The sequence below is a fragment of the Bombina bombina genome, chromosome 10 (assembly GCF_027579735.1).
Source record: "Bombina bombina isolate aBomBom1 chromosome 10, aBomBom1.pri, whole genome shotgun sequence".
NCBI lineage: Eukaryota > Metazoa > Chordata > Amphibia > Anura > Bombinatoridae > Bombina > Bombina bombina.
In genome coordinates, this window is record NC_069508.1 from 8228472 (window position 1) to 8251290 (window position 22819).

The 22819-nt window shown below is 37.9% G+C and overlaps 1 protein-coding gene across 6 annotated transcripts in view; it reads right to left on the bottom strand.

The window, feature by feature from the left end:
• The window catches only part of LOC128641190 (collagen alpha-1(XI) chain-like), a 222453-nt gene that overhangs the window by 129480 nt on the left and 70154 nt on the right, over nucleotides 1-22819 (bottom strand). Inside the window, exons 6-11 of one of the 6 annotated variants that reach the window (XM_053693754.1) lie at nucleotides 3780-3929; nucleotides 3489-3575; nucleotides 1616-1885; nucleotides 1082-1144; nucleotides 222-263; nucleotides 37-99 (exon numbers count right to left, since the gene is read on the bottom strand). In XM_053693754.1, the coding sequence (XP_053549729.1) occupies nucleotides 37-99; nucleotides 222-263; nucleotides 1082-1144; nucleotides 1616-1885; nucleotides 3489-3575; nucleotides 3780-3929 (675 nt within the window). Of the gene's footprint in view, nucleotides 1-36; nucleotides 100-221; nucleotides 264-1081; nucleotides 1145-1615; nucleotides 1886-3488; nucleotides 3576-3779; nucleotides 3930-11024; nucleotides 11136-22819 lie in introns of all 6 variants that reach the window. The other 5 variants (XM_053693755.1, XM_053693756.1, XM_053693757.1 and 2 more) reach the window with 5 other exon arrangements.

Sequence of the window (22819 nt, forward strand, 5' to 3'; positions counted from 1 at the left end):
AGGTAAGAACAAATAAAAACAAAGGAGAATACTTACTCTCTCACCGGGATCCCCAGGGGTACCAGGAGGTCCTTGCAAACCAGGTGGACCAGTAAGACCCTAAAAGTTAGAGTAATATCACATTATTATTTTTTTCTTAACCAAGAATCAACAATGTGTCCTGTCTGAGCCCCCATTTATATATGAACATGTAATAGAAGGAACAGTAGACAGTTACATACAGCAGGTCCTTCTGGTCCAGATGGTCCTTCAATCAGCATCCCCTTTAATGAAAAAAATATAATATCAATAAGATGAAAGCCAAACAAGGCTAACACTATCATACAATTAATACACAGCTGATTTCAGATAGCATTGTTTAGTGTATATGGTCTATTATATGTTGTTTCAATATATGACATCATACAAGGCTGAAGGTCTTCAATGCACTTATTGGGCTCATAAAAAGACAATTTAGTCCTATGTCAGAGTCCAAGTCCAAATTGAAATACAGATCTAAAATGATGTGTACGTCGTATCATGTAGTTTAGAACACACAATTGTATAATTAAATCCAAAACATGGAATCCAGAATGCAGAGCTCTATAGTTATCCAGAGCAGATATATTGTGTAATCCAGAAAACGGATATGTATAATCCTGGAGAGAGACATACTGTTCAATCCACAATAAATTCCTATCATATGATTCAGAGAACTGAAGGATATCAGGTTACCTAGAACATGCATCTTTGTAATCCAGGTCACAGTTCTTTTTTGCAGTCCAGATCATAAATCCCTATTGAGCTTTCCAGAACATATAGTCCTTTTTAGTAATCCAGAACATAGTTTTCAAAAAGGTAATCCAAAACATATATTCCTTGAGTGTAATCCACCATACTGTGAATTTAAGAAAATGGTCCATAATGTGTGATCCAAAACACATTGCAATCCAGAACAAAAACTCCTCACAGCATAAAATAATAACAGGAAAACAATGCTAACTGAAACCAGCTTCATTAAAGTGCATTTTCACATTCCTAAAGTGTATACCCTTCATGTTGTTGACGTGTGGCATGTAATCTCATAAAACACTTAACTTACCGGCTCAATCACAGCTGGCTCTCCCTTCTGACCTTTCTCACCATAAGCACCATATTGATTCACCTGTAATATCATCACCAGCAGATTATAACAACATATGTACATGTTCAATGTTATTCAATCACTTATAAAAGTGCAACAATACAAGAATATAAACACAAACAACTTGCACCCTTTAGACATATACCCTATAAAGAACCACTAGATATTATATATATATAAACACAGTCCAGCAATAGAACTCTCTGGATTTAAGTCACAGAGGAGTGCTATTGCTGGACTGTGTTTATTAAGGATTTTTGCACCCGTGACCCTGGTACTAGTTTTATGAGCGAGTGGGAGTGCGCTTCTCCACTATTGAGATATATATATATATATATATATATATATATATATATATATATATATATATATATATATATATATGTGTGTGTGTTTTTAAGGTTTTAAGGTATGATGATATAACAACCTGTTGAGAAGTGGTTGTTGAGTACCAGACTGACAGATGGACCATACCAGTATGAACAAACTTACATTGCTTTCTGTGATATCAGTCTCAGCGGGTACTCCTGGTCCAAACTCCTCCCTGGAGGGATTAGTCGGCTTCTCGTCATATTCTTTATATTCATACATATCATATTCTCCTAAATCACCTCCCACCACTGTCTCAGACTGTGTGGGGGCTACAGTTGTCAAGCCATAGTCTGATTCCTCAACCAGCTTTTTCTCTGAGTCATAATCCTCTCCGGTTATGTACTCCTCTGCAAAGGACTCATCCACAAAAGTCTCCTCCACAGGGGCTTGCTATCCGCATGGAAGTGAGAAGTGGGAGGAACACACGGGTTATGGTTAGTAAAAAGCTGTTAGATGCATTTAGGCAGTGAGGCTCTTGGAGATGTCATCAATATATCATACTCAAGGTTGTTTATCTTTTAATTCCATTTGAAGGGCAATCCCCAAACTAATTAAAAGATTTCAAATGGGGTGCTAAGAGCAAAGCAGCAGCAGAAGAACCAAATGGCATACACATTATTAGACGTAGAAGGAAGAAAGTCATATTTATTTAAAAGCAATTTAGTGAGATCTACTATGGTGTTATTATTACACTTTCTTCCGTTTTGCCTTTGACATAATAATGTCAAACTGGTGCTGAGGTCAAAATATTTTCTACAACAATATTTTAATTTCAACATATTATAAAACTAAGATTTAAGAGTTGCTGCCACTTTGAAAGCAAAGTGCAAACATCTTTGATGCCAGCAGATGTCCAGCACAAAAGATATTTATATTAAACATATCAAGATACAAAGCTCCTAAAAATGCGGTAGCAAATGTTTTCATATACAAATGTGAACCCCAGATTCATTTCTTTTAGTATATAAAAAAAAATACTTTTAATTTATTCAAAAAGTATTTTTAGATGATCATATTCAGTAAATTAGAAAATGTTATTAAATATATGATACATATTCTGTCCAACAAATCCATCATATAATTACATTTTTGTTCATTGATGTTTTAAATATCAGTTTAGTAAAAAAAAAACAAGGAATATTCACATTTGCTATATGATGACATTCATAAAATATTTTAGCAAATTCTGAAAGCATTGGATTATTTAACTTGATTTAAATATATTTTAAAATCACATCACCAAAATCACTGTGTGCAAACCAACATGTGACAACACAAAGTAGAAATTCTCATATTTTACAACGTGAAAATAACTTTTTCCTAAAGTTAATTATTTTAAACAAGAAACAATAAAATTTCCCAATATAAGAGCTGAGATTTTCCACTTGTCTTGCAAAAAATTGGTAAAATACTTTAAATAAGTTGCATGATTAATTATTGAGTGAACATGTAAGTTTACTGAAGCAGAAATGTTTTGTTCTGCAACAAGACAATGTATGTTGTGATCATACAGAGAGTGACTTCATGGTAAATACTTCCCATGTGACAAGTCACAGACGTTCTGCCATTTTTATTCATAGCATAATCATCAAAATATTTTCTGGCAAAGCAAAATCAATGTGTAGACTTGGAGTCTAATAGCAGAAGCAAAAGCAGGTTTATGATAGTTACATTACCATTGTGCTAAGAGTGGTTTCGCTCTCCACTTACTCTTTTTGTCAGAATCTTATCTATTAATGATTTACTACACTAAGATACACTATATCTGATTTATCTTCCAGGCTGCTCTAACTGGATATGGAAAATTACACCAAGTATGTAGACTTGCCAGCACGTGGTTGTCAGAGAGGACTGTTTTTGAAAGTTCACTGACACTGATATATTTTCTAAGACATCCAGATAAACAAACTTCACCTTAGATTTGTGTTCTAAAACAGAAGGAAAAATGTACAAGCCATAATAATGACAGACACCAATGCATAACAGTTTATACCTCATTGGGTCCAGTGGTTAGAGCAGGTGGATCGGTTTGGTATCCATAGTCTCCTTCACTGTACTGGAAATCTTCAACCACATTGGCCTGGAAACAAAAACAAGTTTATTCAGACTACAAAAAAGCAAAAGGTCACATGGGATTAAGCGGGAGTTTAGGTATAGTCATGTTATGGGATTAGCCATAGCTGGTGGAGATATCTAGTGGGGTTAGGACATTGCATGTCTCATGATCACAGATCTTCAGGGCCGACCCTACTGAAGATCTTGATTTTTTGTCTGCTACCTTTACCCCTATAGTTTTTCTTGCAGACGCTTGATAACCGTTTCTGCTTTTCTTCTTCTTAGCTGCAAATGAGTTTTTGGACGTGACTTTTTTTGGTTTGTCCTTTGATTTAAAGGGCACTGGCTTCTTCTTCAATTTAGGATTGTGTTTCTTCTTCTGCAAAAATGTGGTGAAAGACCGAATGGAAACCATAAATAAAAAGCAAATAGAAGGCGTGGAGGCGGACGTTTAAGACTAAGACTAATGCCTTTTTTATAAAATTAGATTTTCTATTACATGCTATTCTCAGGAATACTTTCTTGCTCAATAAAACATTTGAATCCACAGTATGAGGGTTATTGTTGCATTGCAACGTGGAACACATGGATTCCCTTCTTTAAGTCACAGGTAACAAGTGACGTATAGAAGATAACTGTGAAAAAAAATAAGCAAATACAAATTTTGCAAACATTCAATAGAATTCTGAATCATTTACTCAATAAAGATGCACTGGGAGACACCTGCGCTACTTGGTTTAGAGACCTGAAGCCAAGGCATTTAACTAACATACTGGATTAGAGCTATGGATGTGCCAGTACTCTACTATTTTCATACAGATTTACCAGCTGAGCAGAAGGCTGTGGACAGAGAGTGTGAGCAGAGCAATCCTGAATGATCTGAATTTATAAAGCATGATCTAGACAAGGGGGGGTCAACTGCATTCTTTAAGCCCCACCCAAACGGGGCTGGTTTTACCATTCCCTCTATAGTAAAATAAAGCATCAGAACTTGTGCTGAAAATTAAAACCAGGCCCGTTTGTGGGGTTTTAGGTCTGGAGTTGGCCAGCCTTGACCTAGACAACAATCTTGTGTTTTGGAATCACAGTAAGAGAGGAAATGTGTCATGAGACTCCTCCTGCTATACGCTAGGCCAGGACTGTGCTGACGTAGATTGATGAATAATAAATTTCACTATGCTGTGCTTTTCAAACAGCAAACTCCTAACTGCCCAGGGGGCTAATAATGATTTTGCACCCCCTCACATACAGATTCACTGATATGGAAATGAAGGGGCAGCACCATTAGAGCCACAGAGAGATAAAGGCAAAGGTGCCTGCCCTAATGTCGCTAGAAAGAGATTAAATCATGACAGTGCAAAGGCCAGAGACAAGCACACACATGAAACACACAGCTATATACAGGACATAGACAAGCACACACATGAAACACACAGCTATATACAGGCCAGAGACAAGCACACACATGAAACACACAGCTATATACAGGACATAGACAAGCACACACATGAAAAACACAGCTATATACAGGCCAGAGACACATGCATTGGACAAAGACACACTTATGGTATATAGACAACCCAACAGACACACACACAAGACAATGATACACATGCATGATATAGACATGCATATGCTTTACAGACACAACTACAGACACACATACAGCACAGTGACACACGTACATGACATAGACACACATACATGACATATACACACATATGCTATACAGACAAACCTACAAACATACAGCCCAATGACACACATACAGCACAATGACACATAGATGACATAGACATACATGACATAGACACACATACAGCACAATGACATACATACATGACATAGACACACATACAGCACAATAACACACATGCATGACACAGACACACAAAGGGTATACAGACCTACAGACACAAACAGCACAATGACACATACATGACATAAACACACATATGGTATATAGACAAATCTACAGACACACGTACAGCACAGTGACACACATACAGGACATAGACACATATACAAGAAATAGACAAATGTACAGGACATAGACACACATACAGGAAATAGACAAACATACAGGACATAGACACACATACAGGAAATAGACAAACATACAGGAAATAAACACACATACAAGAAATAGACACACATTACATAGACACACATGCAAGAAATAGACACACATGACATAGACACACATACAGGAAATGGACACACATACAGGACATAGACATACAGAACATAGATACACAGATAGGACATAAACACACACACACATACAGGACACAGACACACAAATAGGACATAGACACACATACATACAGGACACAGACACACAAATATGACAGACATACACACATACAGGATACAGGCACACAAATAGGACATAGACACACAAACACAAATGCAGGACACAGACACACAAATAGGACATAGACACACACACATACAGGACACAGACACACAAACAGGACTGAGGCAAACACACATTCAGGATACAGACACACAAACAGAACATAGACAAATACACATACAGGACACAGACACACAAACAGGACTTAGACACACATAGGGTTGCCAGGTGTCCAGTATTTAACCAAACGGTATTTTAGCAGGCTGTCCAATAAAATCTTCACAAACATACTGGATACTTAAATGTTCAGTTTTTAATTATTATTATTTTTTTAAATATGTGGGTTTTAATTAAATTTAAAGGCCACCTATGCCTCAATCTATTAAAAATATGGAGCAGAGAGAAATAAGTGACAGTCAAGGGGTCAAATCACTACTGCTTGTGTGGTGCTGTAGCTGAAGAGGTAAAATGGTTGATTTGAAAGTCACTTGTGTAAAAAAAACTGATCAATTGTGAAAAATATATATGGTTGAACCCATTGTGGGGGCTTTTGGGGGGAGAATTGTGTGACCCCAGGTACAACTGTGGGAGGTCACCTAGAGATTTTCCAGTATTTTTGTGGACAGCAAACCTCCACACATGTGTGGCTGGGTATCAGGGACTCAAAAAGTTGATGAGGGCCTGTCACTCTTTTTTGGGTGGAGCCATGTTGGGAGGGATCATGGGTTGTTAGTGGGCAGAATTGTGGGTGTGTCTGGGTGGTGTGTAGATGTGTCTGGAAAGTTTATGGGTGTTTCTGTGTGTTCTGTGTATGTGGCTAAGGGAAGTTCGGTAAAGAGGGACAAATGGCTGCCTCAGAGGGACATAACTCAGAATCAGGACTGTCCCTTTCACATAGGAAAACTGTCCCTCTCACATAGGGAACATTGGGAGGTTTGGGAGAACTCTAGACACATATATAGGACAAACACATACGTACAAGATACAGACACATATATGGGACAAAGACACACATACCAGACACAGACACATATATAGGACAAAGACACACATACAAGACACAGACACATACAAGACACAGACACATATATAGGACATAGACACACATACAAGACACAGACACATATATAGGACAAAGACACACATACAAGACACAGGCACATATATAGGATAGACACATACGTACAAGATACAGACACATATATAGGACAAAGACATAGGTACAAGATATAGACACATATATAGGACAAAGACATACGTACAAGACACAGACACATATAAAGGACGTACAAGACACAGACACATATAAAGGACAAAGACTCACGTACAAGACACAGACATATATATAGGACTAAGACATATGTAAAAGACACAGACACATATATAGAACAAAGACTCACGTACAAGACACAGACACACACACACACACACACACACATATATATATTTATATATATATATATATATATGACAAAGACATATGTATAATACACAGACAAATATATAGGATAAAGACATATGTACAAGACAGATATATAAATAGGACAAAGACATATGTACAAGACACAAACACATATTTAGGACAAAGACATACGTACAAGGCACAAACACATATATAGGACAAAGACATATGTAAAAGACACAGATAGATATATAGGACAAAGACATATGTACAAGACACAGACCCATGTATAGGACAAAGACATATGTACAAGACACAGAAACATATATAGGACAAAGACATATGTACAAGACACAGACACATATAAAGGACAAAGACATATGTCAAAGACACAGACACATGTATAGGACAAAGACATATGTACAAGACACAAACACATACTGTATATAGTACAAAGACATACATACAAGACACAGACACATATAAAGGAAAAAGACATATGTCAAAGACACAGACACATATTTAGGACAAAGACATACGTACAAGACACAGACACATATATAGTACAAAGACATATGTACAAGACACAGACACATATATAGGACGAAGACATATGTACAAGACACAGACACATATATAGTACAAAGACATACGTACAAGTCACAGACACATACAAAGGACAAAGACATATGTCAAAGACACAGACAAATATATAGGACGAAGACATATGTACAAGATACAGACACATATATAGTACAAAGACATACGTACAAGTCACAGACACATATAAAGGACAAAGACATATGTCAAAGACACAGACACATATGTAGGACAAAGACTTACGTACAAGACATAGACACATATATAGAACAAAGGCAGACGTAAAAAACACAGACACAAACATAGGACAAAGACACACGTACAAGACACAGACACATATATAGGACAAAGACATATGTACAAGACACAGACACATATTTAGGACAAAGACATACGTACAAGACACAGACACATATATAGTACAAAGACATACGTACAAGACACAAACACATATATAGGACAAAGACATATGTAAAAGACACAGATACATATATAAGATAAAGACATATGTACAAGACACAGACACATATATAGGACAGAGACATATGTACAAGACACAGACCCATGTATAGGACAAAGACATAAATACAAGAAACAGACACATATAAAAGACAAAGACATATGTACAAGACACAGACACATGTATAGGACAAAGACATACATACAAGAAACAGACACATATATAGTACAAAGTCATACATACAAGACACAGGCACACACATATATATATATATATATATATATATATATATATATATATAAAACAAAGACATATGTACAAGATACAGACACATATATAGTACAAATACATATTTACAAGACACAGACACATATATAGGACAAATACATATGTACAAGGCACAGATACACATAATAAATAGGACAAAGACATAAGTACAAGACACAGACACATATATAGGACAAAGACATATGTACAAGCCACAGATACACATAAATAGGACAAAGACAAACGTACAAGACACAGACACATATAAAAGACAAAGACATATGTAAAAGACAGACACATATAAAGGACAAAGACATACGTACCAGACACAGACACATATATAGAACAAATACATATGTACAAGACACAGACACATATATATAGAACAAAGTCACACGTAAAAGACACAGACACATATATAGGAGAAAGACACAAACACATATATAGGACAAAGACATACATAAAATATACAGACACATATATAGGACAAAGACATATGTACAAGACACAGACACATAAATAGGACAAAGACAAACGTACAAGACACAGACACATATAAAAGACAAAGACATATGTAAAAGACAGACACATATAAAGGACAAAGACATACGTACCAGACACAGACACATATATAGTACAAAAACATACATACAAGACACAGACACATATATAGTACAAATACATATGTACAAGACACAGACACATATATATAGAACAAAGTCACACGTAAAAGACACAGACACATATATAGGAGAAAGACACAAACACATATATAGGACAAAGACATACATAAAATATACAGACACATATATAGGACAAAGACATATGTACAAGACACAGACACATAAATAGGACAAAGACATAAGTACAAGACACAGACACATATATAGGACAAAGACATATGTACAAGACACAGATACACATAAATAGGATAAAGACAAACGTACAAGACACAGACACATATAAAGGACAAAGACATATGTAAAAGACAGACACATATAAAGGACAAAGACATACGTACCAGACTCAGACACATTTATAGGACAAAGACATACGTACAAGACACAGACACATATATAGTACAAAGACATACGTACAAGACACAGACATATATATATATATAGTACAAAGACATACATACAAGACACAGACACATATATAGTACAAAGACATATGTACAAGACACAGACACATATATATATAGAACAAAGACACACGTAAAAGACACAGACACATATATAGTACAAAAACATATGTACAAGACATAGACATATATATATATATATATATATATATATATATATATATAACAAACACATACGTAAAAGACACAGACACATATATATTTCAAAGACACACGTAAAAGACACAGACATATATATAGTACAAAGACATACATACAAGACACAGGAACATATATATATTGAACAAAGACACACGTAAAAGACACAGACACATATTTAGAACAAAGACACACATAAAAGACACAGACACATATATAGAACAAAGACACACATAAAAGACACAGACACATATATAGAACAAAGAGACACGTACAAGGCACAGACACATATATAGGACAAAGACATGTTTACAAGACACATACACATATATAGGACAACAACATATGTACAAGACACAAGCACACCATATGATACAGGCACGTAACATAACAGAGACAATAGACACATGCCCCAAACATAAAAGAAACATAGAAACATGTACACACATATTTGTTGTACATGAGGACAGGTGACATCTATAGACTTGTGATACTTACACAGCAAAAGAAATACATGATAAGGAATAGCTGCACATACAGGGCGTGACTGCATATGCATTGTATGTTACATGAAACACAGTGTAGGCTACACATGTGACATTATTTTACATGTAACGATAAACACATGAAATGCAATGATTGTGCAAAGAGCAGGGCACACTTATGTGTACAAACAGTGTACAAGGAACACACACACTAGCAGGGCAGGACATGCACGTTATATGTATTTACATGATAAGCAGTTACTTAATTACTTAATATAAATCAAGGTACATATCAGTGACATGTAACAAACATCTGCTATACACGAAACAGACCATGCACTTACACACATAGGTGACATGCAGATACCATACACGGGACAGACCATGTACTTGTGACAAGCAGATACTATATACAGAGCACAGACATAACACGCAGCTATATACACATGTGGCATGCACTTACACACATAGGTGACATGCAGATACCATACACGGGACAGACCATGCACTTGTGACAAGCAGATACTATATACAGAGCACAGACATAACACGCAGCTATATACACATGTGGCATGCAATTGCTGCACAGAGACACACATGTGACATTTAGATACTGTACCTCTGTCTGAGCCACCAGTTGCTCGGTGAGTGCCGGGGCATCAGTTACAAGATCAGACTCCTTGTAATCGCCGTATTCATAGTCATACTCAATCAGTTCCTCAGGTGCATACTATACAGCAGGAGGGAAATGCGTTAAGCCAAGCTGTGTTAGTGAGCGGGGGCTGCCCAGAGCCTTCATGCCATGTAATCTGACTTGACCAAGATGGTCCTGGGTAGGTAGAGCCATGGGTCACTTATGACATGAAGCACTAAGGGTAGTAAAGCCATATGAGGGTACCAGGGGTGGCAGTATCAGGCACAACAACCTCACACTATAGCTGAGCCTAGGGGTAGATTCCAATCTTGCCACAAACTACAGCTTATACCTATAGAAGCTACTGGACAAAAATCTCCCATAAGTTAAACCAACAGTTAAAACCCTCAGAAACACATTCATTAAAGGGACAATATACACTCATTTTCATATAACTGCATGTAATAGACACTACTATAAAGAATAAGATGCACAGATACTGATATAAAAATCCAGTATAAAACTGGTTAAAATCTTACTTAGAAGCTGTCAGTTTAGCTCTGTTGAAAAGGTAGCTGGAAAGCCCACTGCAAGTGGGAAATAAGACACTCCCCCCCCCTCCCCCTTCTTTTGCATATGAAAAGACCCTTTACACAAACAGGAGCAAGCTGGAGTAGGTATACGTCAGTATTCTCATAAAATTTTAGGGCTTGGTTAGGAGTCTGAAAATCAGAGCAATGGTATTTAAAGATAAGCAAAACTATACATAAAAAAAAAAACTTTATGGGCAATATAAATAGATCATCTACAAAACATTTATGCAAAGAAAAAATGAGTGCATAATGGCCCTTTAAGTCTTTCAGCACCATATGTAGGTGTCATTCTGATGTTTAATCCATTCATTATCAAGAAATGCTCAACAAATAAATGAAAAATGCAAAGCTTTTGATATATAATTGTAAACACAAAATAGATATTTGCTTTATTTGGGTCACTGTAAAATAAATATGAATCTAAATCATGTTCAGGTATCTCAGGATGAGCAATAAGCCATGTGAAGCCAAACAAAAAGAAGTCGGAGAAGCTTTCATGGTATTGGCGACGTTGGCCAAAATCCTTCATTGAGAAGGGACTAGAGTGGGGGAACTAATAGGACCCAGTATTAGGCACCTGATGTGCTTTTTGTGATCATCAGACATTTAAATGGCATCGGCATACTGACTGTGATGTCTCACAGGGTGAATGCGGCAGACAATGTCACACAACTAGACAACAAGCAAGATTGGAATGGACCCTGTCATATACTATTCACCAGGCTCTCTTTGTCAGTGAGTCCATTACAATGCAGATACTCACCCATGTTACCCACATAATGACACCATAGATCCCCTATATACTGAGGCACAGGGGATTTATGGCAGAAACATGACCGGCTGCAAAGTATAAAGTTTGGTGGAAATGTGTCTTTTATTTTTGAATGTGCAATTTATTACAAATTGTTAAGTCTAACAATCTTGTCACCAATTCTATGAATCTTTGGTCAGATGTTACTATAGTAACGGTAATGACATTTCTACCAAACAACAATTTTACTTATTAATAAAGTAGCACAGAAATAGCAGCTTTATTCCATAAGTTCTCCAGAGATCCAATAAGTATCTCTCATGTAGGGTTACCTTCCTCCCTCTCAATACACTGAATCTCCCTCTTTTGGGGTCAGTCTCTCTCCTCATTCTCACTCCCCTGAATCTCCCTCTTTTGGGGTCAGTCTCTCTCCTCATTCTCACTCCCCTAAATCTCCCTCTTTTGGGGTCAGTCTTTCTCCTCCCTCTCAATACACTGAATCTCCCTCTTTTGGGGTCAGTCTCTCTAGTCCCTCTCACTCCCCTGAATCCCCCTCTTTTGGGTCAGTCTCCATCTCACTCCCCTGAATCCCCCTCCTTTTGGGGTCTCTCTCCCTCTCACTCCCCCTCTTTTGGGGTCAGTCTTTCTCCTCCCTCTCAATACACTGAATCTCCCTCTTTTGGGGTCAGTCTCTCTCGTCCCTCTCACTCCCCTGAATCTCCCTCTTTTGGGGTCAGTCTCTCTCCTCCCTCTCACTCCCCTGAATATCCCTCTTTTGGGGTCAGTCTCTCTCCTCATTCTCACTCCCCTGAATCTCCCTCTTTTCGGTCAGTCTCTCTCCTCCCTCTCACTCCCCTGAATCTCCCTCTTTTGGGGTCAGTCTCTCTTCTCCCTCTAACTCCCCTGAATCTCCCTCTTTTGGGGTCAGTCTCTCTCCTCATTCTCACTCCCCTGAATCTCCCTCTTTTGGGGTCAGTCTCTCTCCTCCCTCTCACTCCCCTGAATCTCCCTCTTTAGGGGTCAGTCTCCCTCCTCCCTCTCACACCCTGTATCTCCATCTTTAGGGGTCAGTCTCTCTCCTCCCTCTCACTCCCCTGTATCACCCTCTTTAGGGGTCAGTTTCTCTCCTCCCTCTCACTCCCCTGAATCTCCCTTTTTAGGGGTCAGTCTCTCTCTCCCTCTCGCTCCCCTGAATAGCATTTTTAGGGGTCAGTCTGCCTTCTCTCTCTCACTCCCCTGAATCTCCCTTTTTAGGGGTCAGTCTCCCTCCTCCCTCTCACTCCCCTGGATCTCCCTCTTTAGGGGTCAGTTTCTCTCCTCCCTCTCACTCCCCTGAGTTACATGTGAGGAAAAAGGAAATTCTGTCTTTACTTAAAATACACTTCTATTCTAGACCACATGAAAATAAAACATACAGTATCTGCTACTACATAAGAGTGAAACGCGTAGACATCACTTTACATTTTTCCTAAGGTGTCTGTGGATTCTCTGTAATTCAGCACAGCAATGTCAATGTGTTTTTACCAAAGCAATTACATAGCCTAGAAGTTTATAGTTCAATGTGGTTTATAATAAATGCGCTAATTTTAAGTACACACTAATTTTCCTCGTTCAGCCCCAGGTATTGTTTGTCTTTTTATTTAAGGAAATAATACAGTAGGTATCCAACTAGGATTTATTTGGTCATATATTTCCTTCAAAAGCAACTTATTTACTTAAAGATAATGACCGTGACACTGGCTGTAAAAGGAAAATAACATATAATGAAGGTATCACACTTGTTTTGCTTCAATTAGTTTAAATTCTTTGTATCACATGATCATGTATGTACTGTCCCCATAAATACACACGTACACAAACATTAGCACAAACACATAACATGCTAATTGTAAGTATCTTTCTTAGCGTACATAAACTTACTTCATATTTCCAAATCTGAGGCCTAAAGCATTTGTGAATTCTCCCTAATGAGCTTGTGTTCTGCCATATCTTGTGCCTCTGTGAGCAGCAGATTAACGTAACAATGTCAGTAAATTCCTTGTCCTGATTATAAATCTAGTTTTGTTTCTAGTTACTACCTAAGGACAATTAGACAGATGAGCACACAGACACCTCACCCTCAGCACTAAGAGGATACACATGTATGCTGCAGCCACTGCTCTTTACTATCCAGCCTACGAATTACCTACAACACCCTAACGTGTTATGAGTCTTATTTTACCCAGGAACTGGGCCTTGTGTTGTGAGACTGCGCACAGTGATTCACGTAAAGCGCCAACAATAGTACAAATCCTTCTGTCTCTTTGCAAGGAACTGGCGACCAGAATATTTTTATAGATTAACCCTTGTCCTGCCAAACACATCATGTGAGTGTTCCAATGCATACCATAGTGGGGGAGGGTTAAATGTGCCATAAATTAAAGCTCTGCTGAGACATTGTCTGGAAAAATCATTAAAGGTAAAATGTTTTTTTCTAGATGTATATTTCCTTTATGCCCCAGAATATTTCCATAGCAATCTGAGCTCCCCTATTTCCCACAAGACACGACGTTATCGTGTTACACAGTAGCAGAGAGAGACATCTGGATCAGGGGACGAATCAGAAGCTGGGCCCCAGAGGTCTCTCCAAGGCACACACATATGGTTCTCATCGACAGCAGACACAAAGGCAGCTGTGAGGTCCCGTGGTTAGAGCAGCAATTCCTTCCTCTTATATATAAGTCTATTCTTCTACAAATACCTGACGCAGAAAGTCTCTCGAATGATGCTTGAAATTACCCCCCAGTGCAGGAAGTACGTGCCACTGATATACCAGCTAACTAAGCAGATGTGGGGCGCCCGGTTCTCCAGCGGAATTAAATGGCTGGGATGTATTTCTCAGAATAAGCATAAATGTGATTAATATGTTAGAAAAGGGGACATCTGTAATCCTGACTCCATGAGCTGCAGTTTTATATCTAATGATGTGAGGGTAACACTCTACGAGGATATATCTGACATAACAACACGAGGGGACGAGTGAGCTCACAAAGTGTCTCAAAGTATATTTTCCCTCCAACTTATCAAAACTTAGTGTTGTATAACATTATCTCTGTGTACCTTATTGTCCTGTATGATGTTATGTAGTGACGTATCTCATTGTCTTATAGGGGATCACAACACTATCTATCTCTGTGTACCTTATTGTCCTGTATGACGTTATGTAGTGACGTATCTTATTGTCTTATAGGGGATCACAACAGTATCTATCTCTGTGTACCTTATTGCCCTGTATGACGTTATGTAGTGACATATCTCAGTAGCTTATAGGGGATCACAACACTATCTATCTCTGTGTACCTAATTGCCCTGTATGACGTTATGTAGTGACGTATCTCATTGTCTTATAGGGGATCACAACACTATCTATCTCTGTGTACCTTATTGTCCTGTATGATGTTATGTAGTGACATATTTTATTGTCTTATAGGGGATCACAACACTATCTATCTCTGTGTACCTTATTGTCCTGTATGATGTTATATAGTGACGTATCTCATTGTCTTATAGGGGATCACAACACTATCTATCTCTGTGTACCTTATTGTCCTGTATGACGTTATGTAGTGACGTATCTTATTGTCTTATAGGGGATCACAACAGTATCTATCTCTGTGTACCTTATTGCCCTGTATGACGTTATGTAGTGACGTATCTCAGTAGCTTATAGGGGATCACAACACTATCTATCTCTGTGTACCTTATTGTCCTGTATGACGTTATGTAGTGACGTATCTCATTGTCTTATAGGGGATCACAACACTATCTATCTCTGTGTACCTTATTGTCCTGTATGACGTTATGTAGTGACGTATCTCATTGTCTTATAGGGGATCACAACACTATCTATCTCTGTGTACCTTATTGTCCTGTATGATGTTATATAGTGACGTATCTCATTGTCTTATAGGGGATCACAATAATATCTATCTCTGTGTACCTTATTGTCCTGTATGACGTTATGTAGGGACGTATCTCATTGTCTTATAGGGGATCACAACACTATCTCTGTGTACCTTATTGTCCTGTATGACGTTATGTAGGGACATATCTTATTGTCTTATAGGGGATCACAACACTATCTCTGTGTACCTTATTGCCTTGTATGACGTTATATAGTGACGTATCTCATTGTCTTATAGGGGATCACAACACTATCTATCTCTGTGTATCTTATTGTCCTGTATGACGTTATATAGTGGCGTATCTTATTGTCTTATAGGAGATCACAACACTATCTATCTCTGTGTACCTTATTGTCCTGTATGACGTTATGTAGTGACGTATCTCATTGTCTTATAGGGGATCACAACACTATCTATCTCTGTGTACCTTATTGCCCTGTATGATGTTATGTAGTGACGTATCTTATTGTCTTATAGGAGATCACAACACTATCTATCTCTGTGTACCTTATTGCCCTGTATGACGTTATCTAGTGACGTATCTCATTGTCTTATAGGGGATCACAACACTGTCTATCTCTGTGTACCTTATTGCCCTGTATGATGTTATGTAGTGACATATCTCAGTAGCTTATATAGGGGATCACAACACTATCTATCTCTGTGTACCTTATTGTCCTGTATGACGTTATGTAGTGACGTATCTCATTGTCTTATAGGGGATCACAACACTATCTATCTCTGTGTACCTAATTGCCCTGGATGATGTTATGTAGTGACGTATCTCAGTAGCTTATATAGGGGATCACAACACTATCTATCTCTAAGTACCTTATTGCCCTGTATGACGTTATGTAGTGACGTATCGCATTGTCTTATAGGGGATCACAACACTATCTATCTCTGTGTACCTTATTGTCCTGTATGACGTTATGTAGGGACGTATCTTATTGTCTTATAGGGGATCACAACACTATCTATCTCTGTGTACCTTATTGCCCTGTATGACGTTATGTAGTGACATATCTCATTGTCTTATAGGGGATCACAACACTATCTATCTCTGTGTACCTTATTGCCCTGTATGACGTTATGTAGTGACGTATCTTATTGTCTTATAGGGGATCACAACACTATCTATCTCTGTGTACCTTATTGTCCTGTATGACGTTATGTAGTGACGTATCTCATTGTCTTATAGGGGATCCCAACACTATCTATCTCTGTGTACCTTATTGTCCTGTATGACGTTATGTAGTGACGTATCTTATTGTCTTTTAGGGGATCACAACACTATCTATCTCTGTGTACCTTATTGTCCTGTATGATGTTATGTAGTGACGTATCTTATTGTCTTATAGGGGATCACAACAGTATCTATCTCTGTGTACCTTATTGTCCTGTATGACGTTATGTAGTGACGTATCTCATTGTCTTATAGGGGATCACAACACTATCTATCTCTGTGTACCTTATTGTCCTGTATGACGTTATGTAGTGACGTATCTCATTGTCTTATAGGGGATCACAACACTATCTATCTCTGTGTACCTTATTGTCCTGTATGATGTTATATAGTGACGTATCTCATTGTCTTATAGGGGATCACAACACTATCTATCTCTGTGTACCTTATTGTCCTGTATGACGTTATGTAGGGACGTATCTCATTGTCTTATAGGGGATCACAACACTATCTCTGTGTACCTTATTGTCCTGTATGACGTTATGTAGGGACATATCTTATTGTCTTATAGGGGATCACAACACTATCTCTGTGTACCTTATTGCCTTGTATGACGTTATATAGTGACGTATCTCATTGTCTTATAGGGGATCACAACACTATCTATCTCTGTGTATCTTATTGTCCTGTATGACGTTATATAGTGGCGTATCTTATTGTCTTATAGGAGATCACAACACTATCTATCTCTGTGTACCTTATTGTCCTGTATGACGTTATGTAGTGACGTATCTCATTGTCTTATAGGGGATCACAACACTATCTATCTCTGTGTACCTTATTGCCCTGTATGATGTTATGTAGTGACGTATCTTATTGTCTTATAGGAGATCACAACACTATCTATCTCTGTGTACCTTATTGCCCTGTATGACGTTATCTAGTGACGTATCTCAGTAGCTTATATAGGGGATCACAACACTATCTATCTCTGTGTACCTTATTGTCCTGTATGACGTTATGTAGTGACGTATCTCATTGTCTTATAGGGGATCACAACACTATCTATCTCTGTGTACCTTATTGCCCTGTATGATGTTATGTAGTGACGTATCTTATTGTCTTATAGGAGATCACAACACTATCTATCTCTGTGTACCTTATTGTCCTGTATGACGTTATGTAGTGACGTATCTCATTGTCTTATAGGGGATCACAACACTATCTATCTCTGTGTACCTTATTGCCCTGTATGATGTTATGTAGTGACGTATCTTATTGTCTTATAGGGGATCACAACACTATCTATCTCTGTGTACCTTATTGTCCTGTATGATGTTATGTAGTGACGTATCTCAGTAGCTTATAGGGGATCACAACACTATCTATCTCTGTGTACCTTATTGCCCTGTATGACGTTATCTAGTGACGTATCTCAGTAGCTTATATAGGGGATCACAACACTATCTATCTCTGTGTACCTTATTGTCCTGTATGACGTTATGTAGTGACGTATCTCATTGTCTTATAGGGGATCACAACACTATCTATCTCTGTGTACCTAATTGCCCTGGATGATGTTATGTAGTGACTTATCTCAGTAGCTTATATAGGGGATCACAACACTATCTATCTCTAAGTACCTTATTGCCCTGTATGACGTTATGTAGTGACGTATCTCATTGTCTTATAGGGGATCACAACACTATCTATCTCTGTGTACCTTATTGTCCTGTATGACGTTATGTAGGGACGTATCTTATTGTCTTATAGGGGATCACAACACTATCTATCTCTGTGTACCTTATTGCCCTGTATGACGTTATGTAGTGACATATCTCATTGTCTTATAGGGGATCACAACACTATCTATCTCTGTGTACCTTATTGCCCTGTATGACGTTATGTAGTGACGTATCTTATTGTCTTATAGGGGATCACAACACTATCTATCTCTGTGTACCTTATTGTCCTGTATGACGTTATGTAGTGACGTACCTCATTGTCTTATAGGGGATCACAACACTATCTATCTCTGTGTACCTTATTGTCCTGTATGACGTTATGTAGTGACGTATCTTATTGTCTTATAGGGGATCACAACACTATCTATCTCTGTGTACCTTATTGTCCTGTATGACGTTATGTAGTGACGTATCTCATTGTCTTATAGGGGATCACAACACTGTCTATATCTGTGTACCTTATTGCCCTGTATGACGTTATGTAGTGACGTATCTCATTGTCTTATAGGGGATCACAACACTGTCTATCTCTGTGTACCTTATTGCCCTGTATGACGTTATGTAGTGACGTATCTCATTGTCTTATAGGGGATCACAACACTGTCTATCTCTGTGTACCTTATTGTCCTGTATGACGTTATGTAGTGACGTATCTCAGTAGCTTATAGGGGATCACAACACTATCTATCTCTGTGTACCTTATTGTCCTGTATGACGTTATATAGTGACGTATCTCATTGTCTTATAGGGGATCACAACACTATCTATCTCTGTGTACCTAATTGCCCTGTATGACATTATGTAGTGACGTATCTCATAGTCTTATAGGGGATCACAACACTATCTATCACTGTGTACCTTATTGTCCTGTATGATGTTATGTAGTGACGTATCTCATAGTCTTATAGGGGATCACAACACTATCTATCTCTGTGTACCTTATTGTCCTGTATGACGTTATGTAGTGACGTATCTCATTGTCTTATAGGGGATCACAACACTATCTATCTCTGTGTACCTTATTGTCCTGTATGACGTTATGTAGTGACGTATCTCATTGTCTTATAGGGGATCACAACACTATCTATCTCAGTGTACCTTATTGTCCTGTATGACGTTATGTAGTGACGTATCTCATTGTCTTATAGGGGATCACAACACTATCTATCTCTGTGTACCTTATTGTCCTGTATGACGTTATATAGTGACGTATCTCATTGTCTTATAGGGGATCACAACACTATCTATCTCTGTGTACCTAATTGCCCTGTATGACATTATGTAGTGACGTATCTCATAGTCTTATAGGGGATCACAACACTATCTATCACTGTGTACCTTATTGTCCTGTATGATGTTATGTAGTGACGTATCTCATAGTCTTATAGGGGATCACAACACTATCTATCTCTGTGTACCTTATTGCCCTGTATGACATTATGTAGTGACGTATCTCATAGTCTTATAGGGGATCACAACACTATCTATCACTGTGTACCTTATTGCCCTGTATGATGTTATGTAGTGACGTATCTCATTGTCTTATAGGGGATCACAACACTATCTATCTCTGTGTACCTAATTGCCCTGTATGACGTTATGTAGTGACGTATCTTATTGTCTTATAGGGGATCACAACACTATCTATCTCTGTGTACCTTATTGTCCTGTATGACGTTATGTAGTGACGTATCTCATTGTCTTATAGGGGATCACAACACTGTCTATCTCTGTGTACCTTATTGTCCTGTATGACGTTATGTAGTGACGTATCTCATAGTCTTATAGGGGATCACAACACTGTCTATCTCTGTGTACCTTATTGCCCTGTATGATGTTATGTAGTGACGTATCTCATTGTCTTATAGGGGATCACAACACTATCTATCTCTGTGTACCTTATTGCCCTGTATGACGTTATGTAGTGACGTATCTCATTGTCTTATAGGGGATCACAACACTGTCTATCTCTGTGTACCTTATTGCCCTGTATGACGTTATGTAGTGACGTATCTCATTGTCTTATAGGGGATCACAACACTATCTATCTCTGTGTACCTTATTGCCCTGGATGATGTTATGTAGTGACGTATCTTATTGTCTTATAGGGGATCACAACACTGTCTATCTCTGTGTACCTTATTGTCCTGTATGATGTTATGTAGTGACGTATCTTATTGTCTTATAGGGGATCACAACACTATCTATCTCTGTGTACCTTATTGTCCTGTATGATGTTATGTAGTGACGTATCTTATTGTCTTATAGGGGATCACAACACTATCTATCTCTGTGTACCTTATTGTCCTGTATGATGTTATGTAGTGACATATCTCATTGTCTTATAGGGGATCACAACACTATCTATCTCTGTGTACCTTATTGTCCTGTATGACGTTATGTAGTGACATATCTCATTGTCTTATAGGGGATCACAACACTATCTATCTCTGTGTACCTAATTGTCCTGTATGACGTTATGTAGTGACATATCTCATTGTCTTATAGGGGATCACAACACTATCTATCTCTGTGTACCTTATTGTCCTGTATGATGTTATGTAGTGACGTATCTTATTGTCTTATAGGGGATCACAACACTATCTATCTCTGTGTACCTTATTGTCCTGTATGATGTTATGTAGTGACGTATCTTATTGTCTTATAGGGGATCACAACACTATCTATCTCTGTGTACCTTATTGTCCTGTATGACGTTATGTAGGGACGTATCTCATTGTCTTATAGGGGATCACAACACTATCTATCTCTGTGTACCTTATTGCCCTGTATGACGTTATCTAGTGACGTATCTCATTGTCTTATAGGGGATCACAACACTATCTATCTCTGTGTACCTTATTGTCCTGTATGACGTTATGTAGGGACGTATCTTATTGTCTTATAGGGGATCACAACACTATCTATCTCTGTGTACCTTATTGTCCTGTATGACGTTATGTAGTGACGTATCTTATTGTCTTATAGGGGATCACAACACTATCTATCTCTGTGTACCTTATTGTCCTGTATGACGTTATGTAGGGACGTATCTCATTGTCTTATAGGGGATCACAACACTATCTATCTCTGTGTACCTTATTGTCCTGTATGACGTTATGTAGTGACGTATCTTATTGTCTTATAGGGGATCACAACACTATCTATCTCTGTGTACCTTATTGTCCTGTATGACGTTATGTAGGGACGTATCTCATTGTCTTATAGGGGATCACAACACTATCTATCTCTGTGTACCTTATTGCCCTGTATGATGTTATGTAGTGACGTATCTTATTGTCTTATAGGGGATCACAACACTATCTATCTCTGTGTACCTTATTGCCCTGTATGACGTTATCTAGTGACGTATCTTATTGTCTTATAGGGGATCACAACACTATCTATCTCTGTGTACCTTATTGCCCTGTATGATGTTATATAGTGACGTATCTTATTGTCTTATAGGGGATCACAACACTATCTATCTCTGTGTACCTTATTGCCCTGTATGATGTTATATAGTGACGTATCTTATTGTCTTATAGGGGATCACAACAC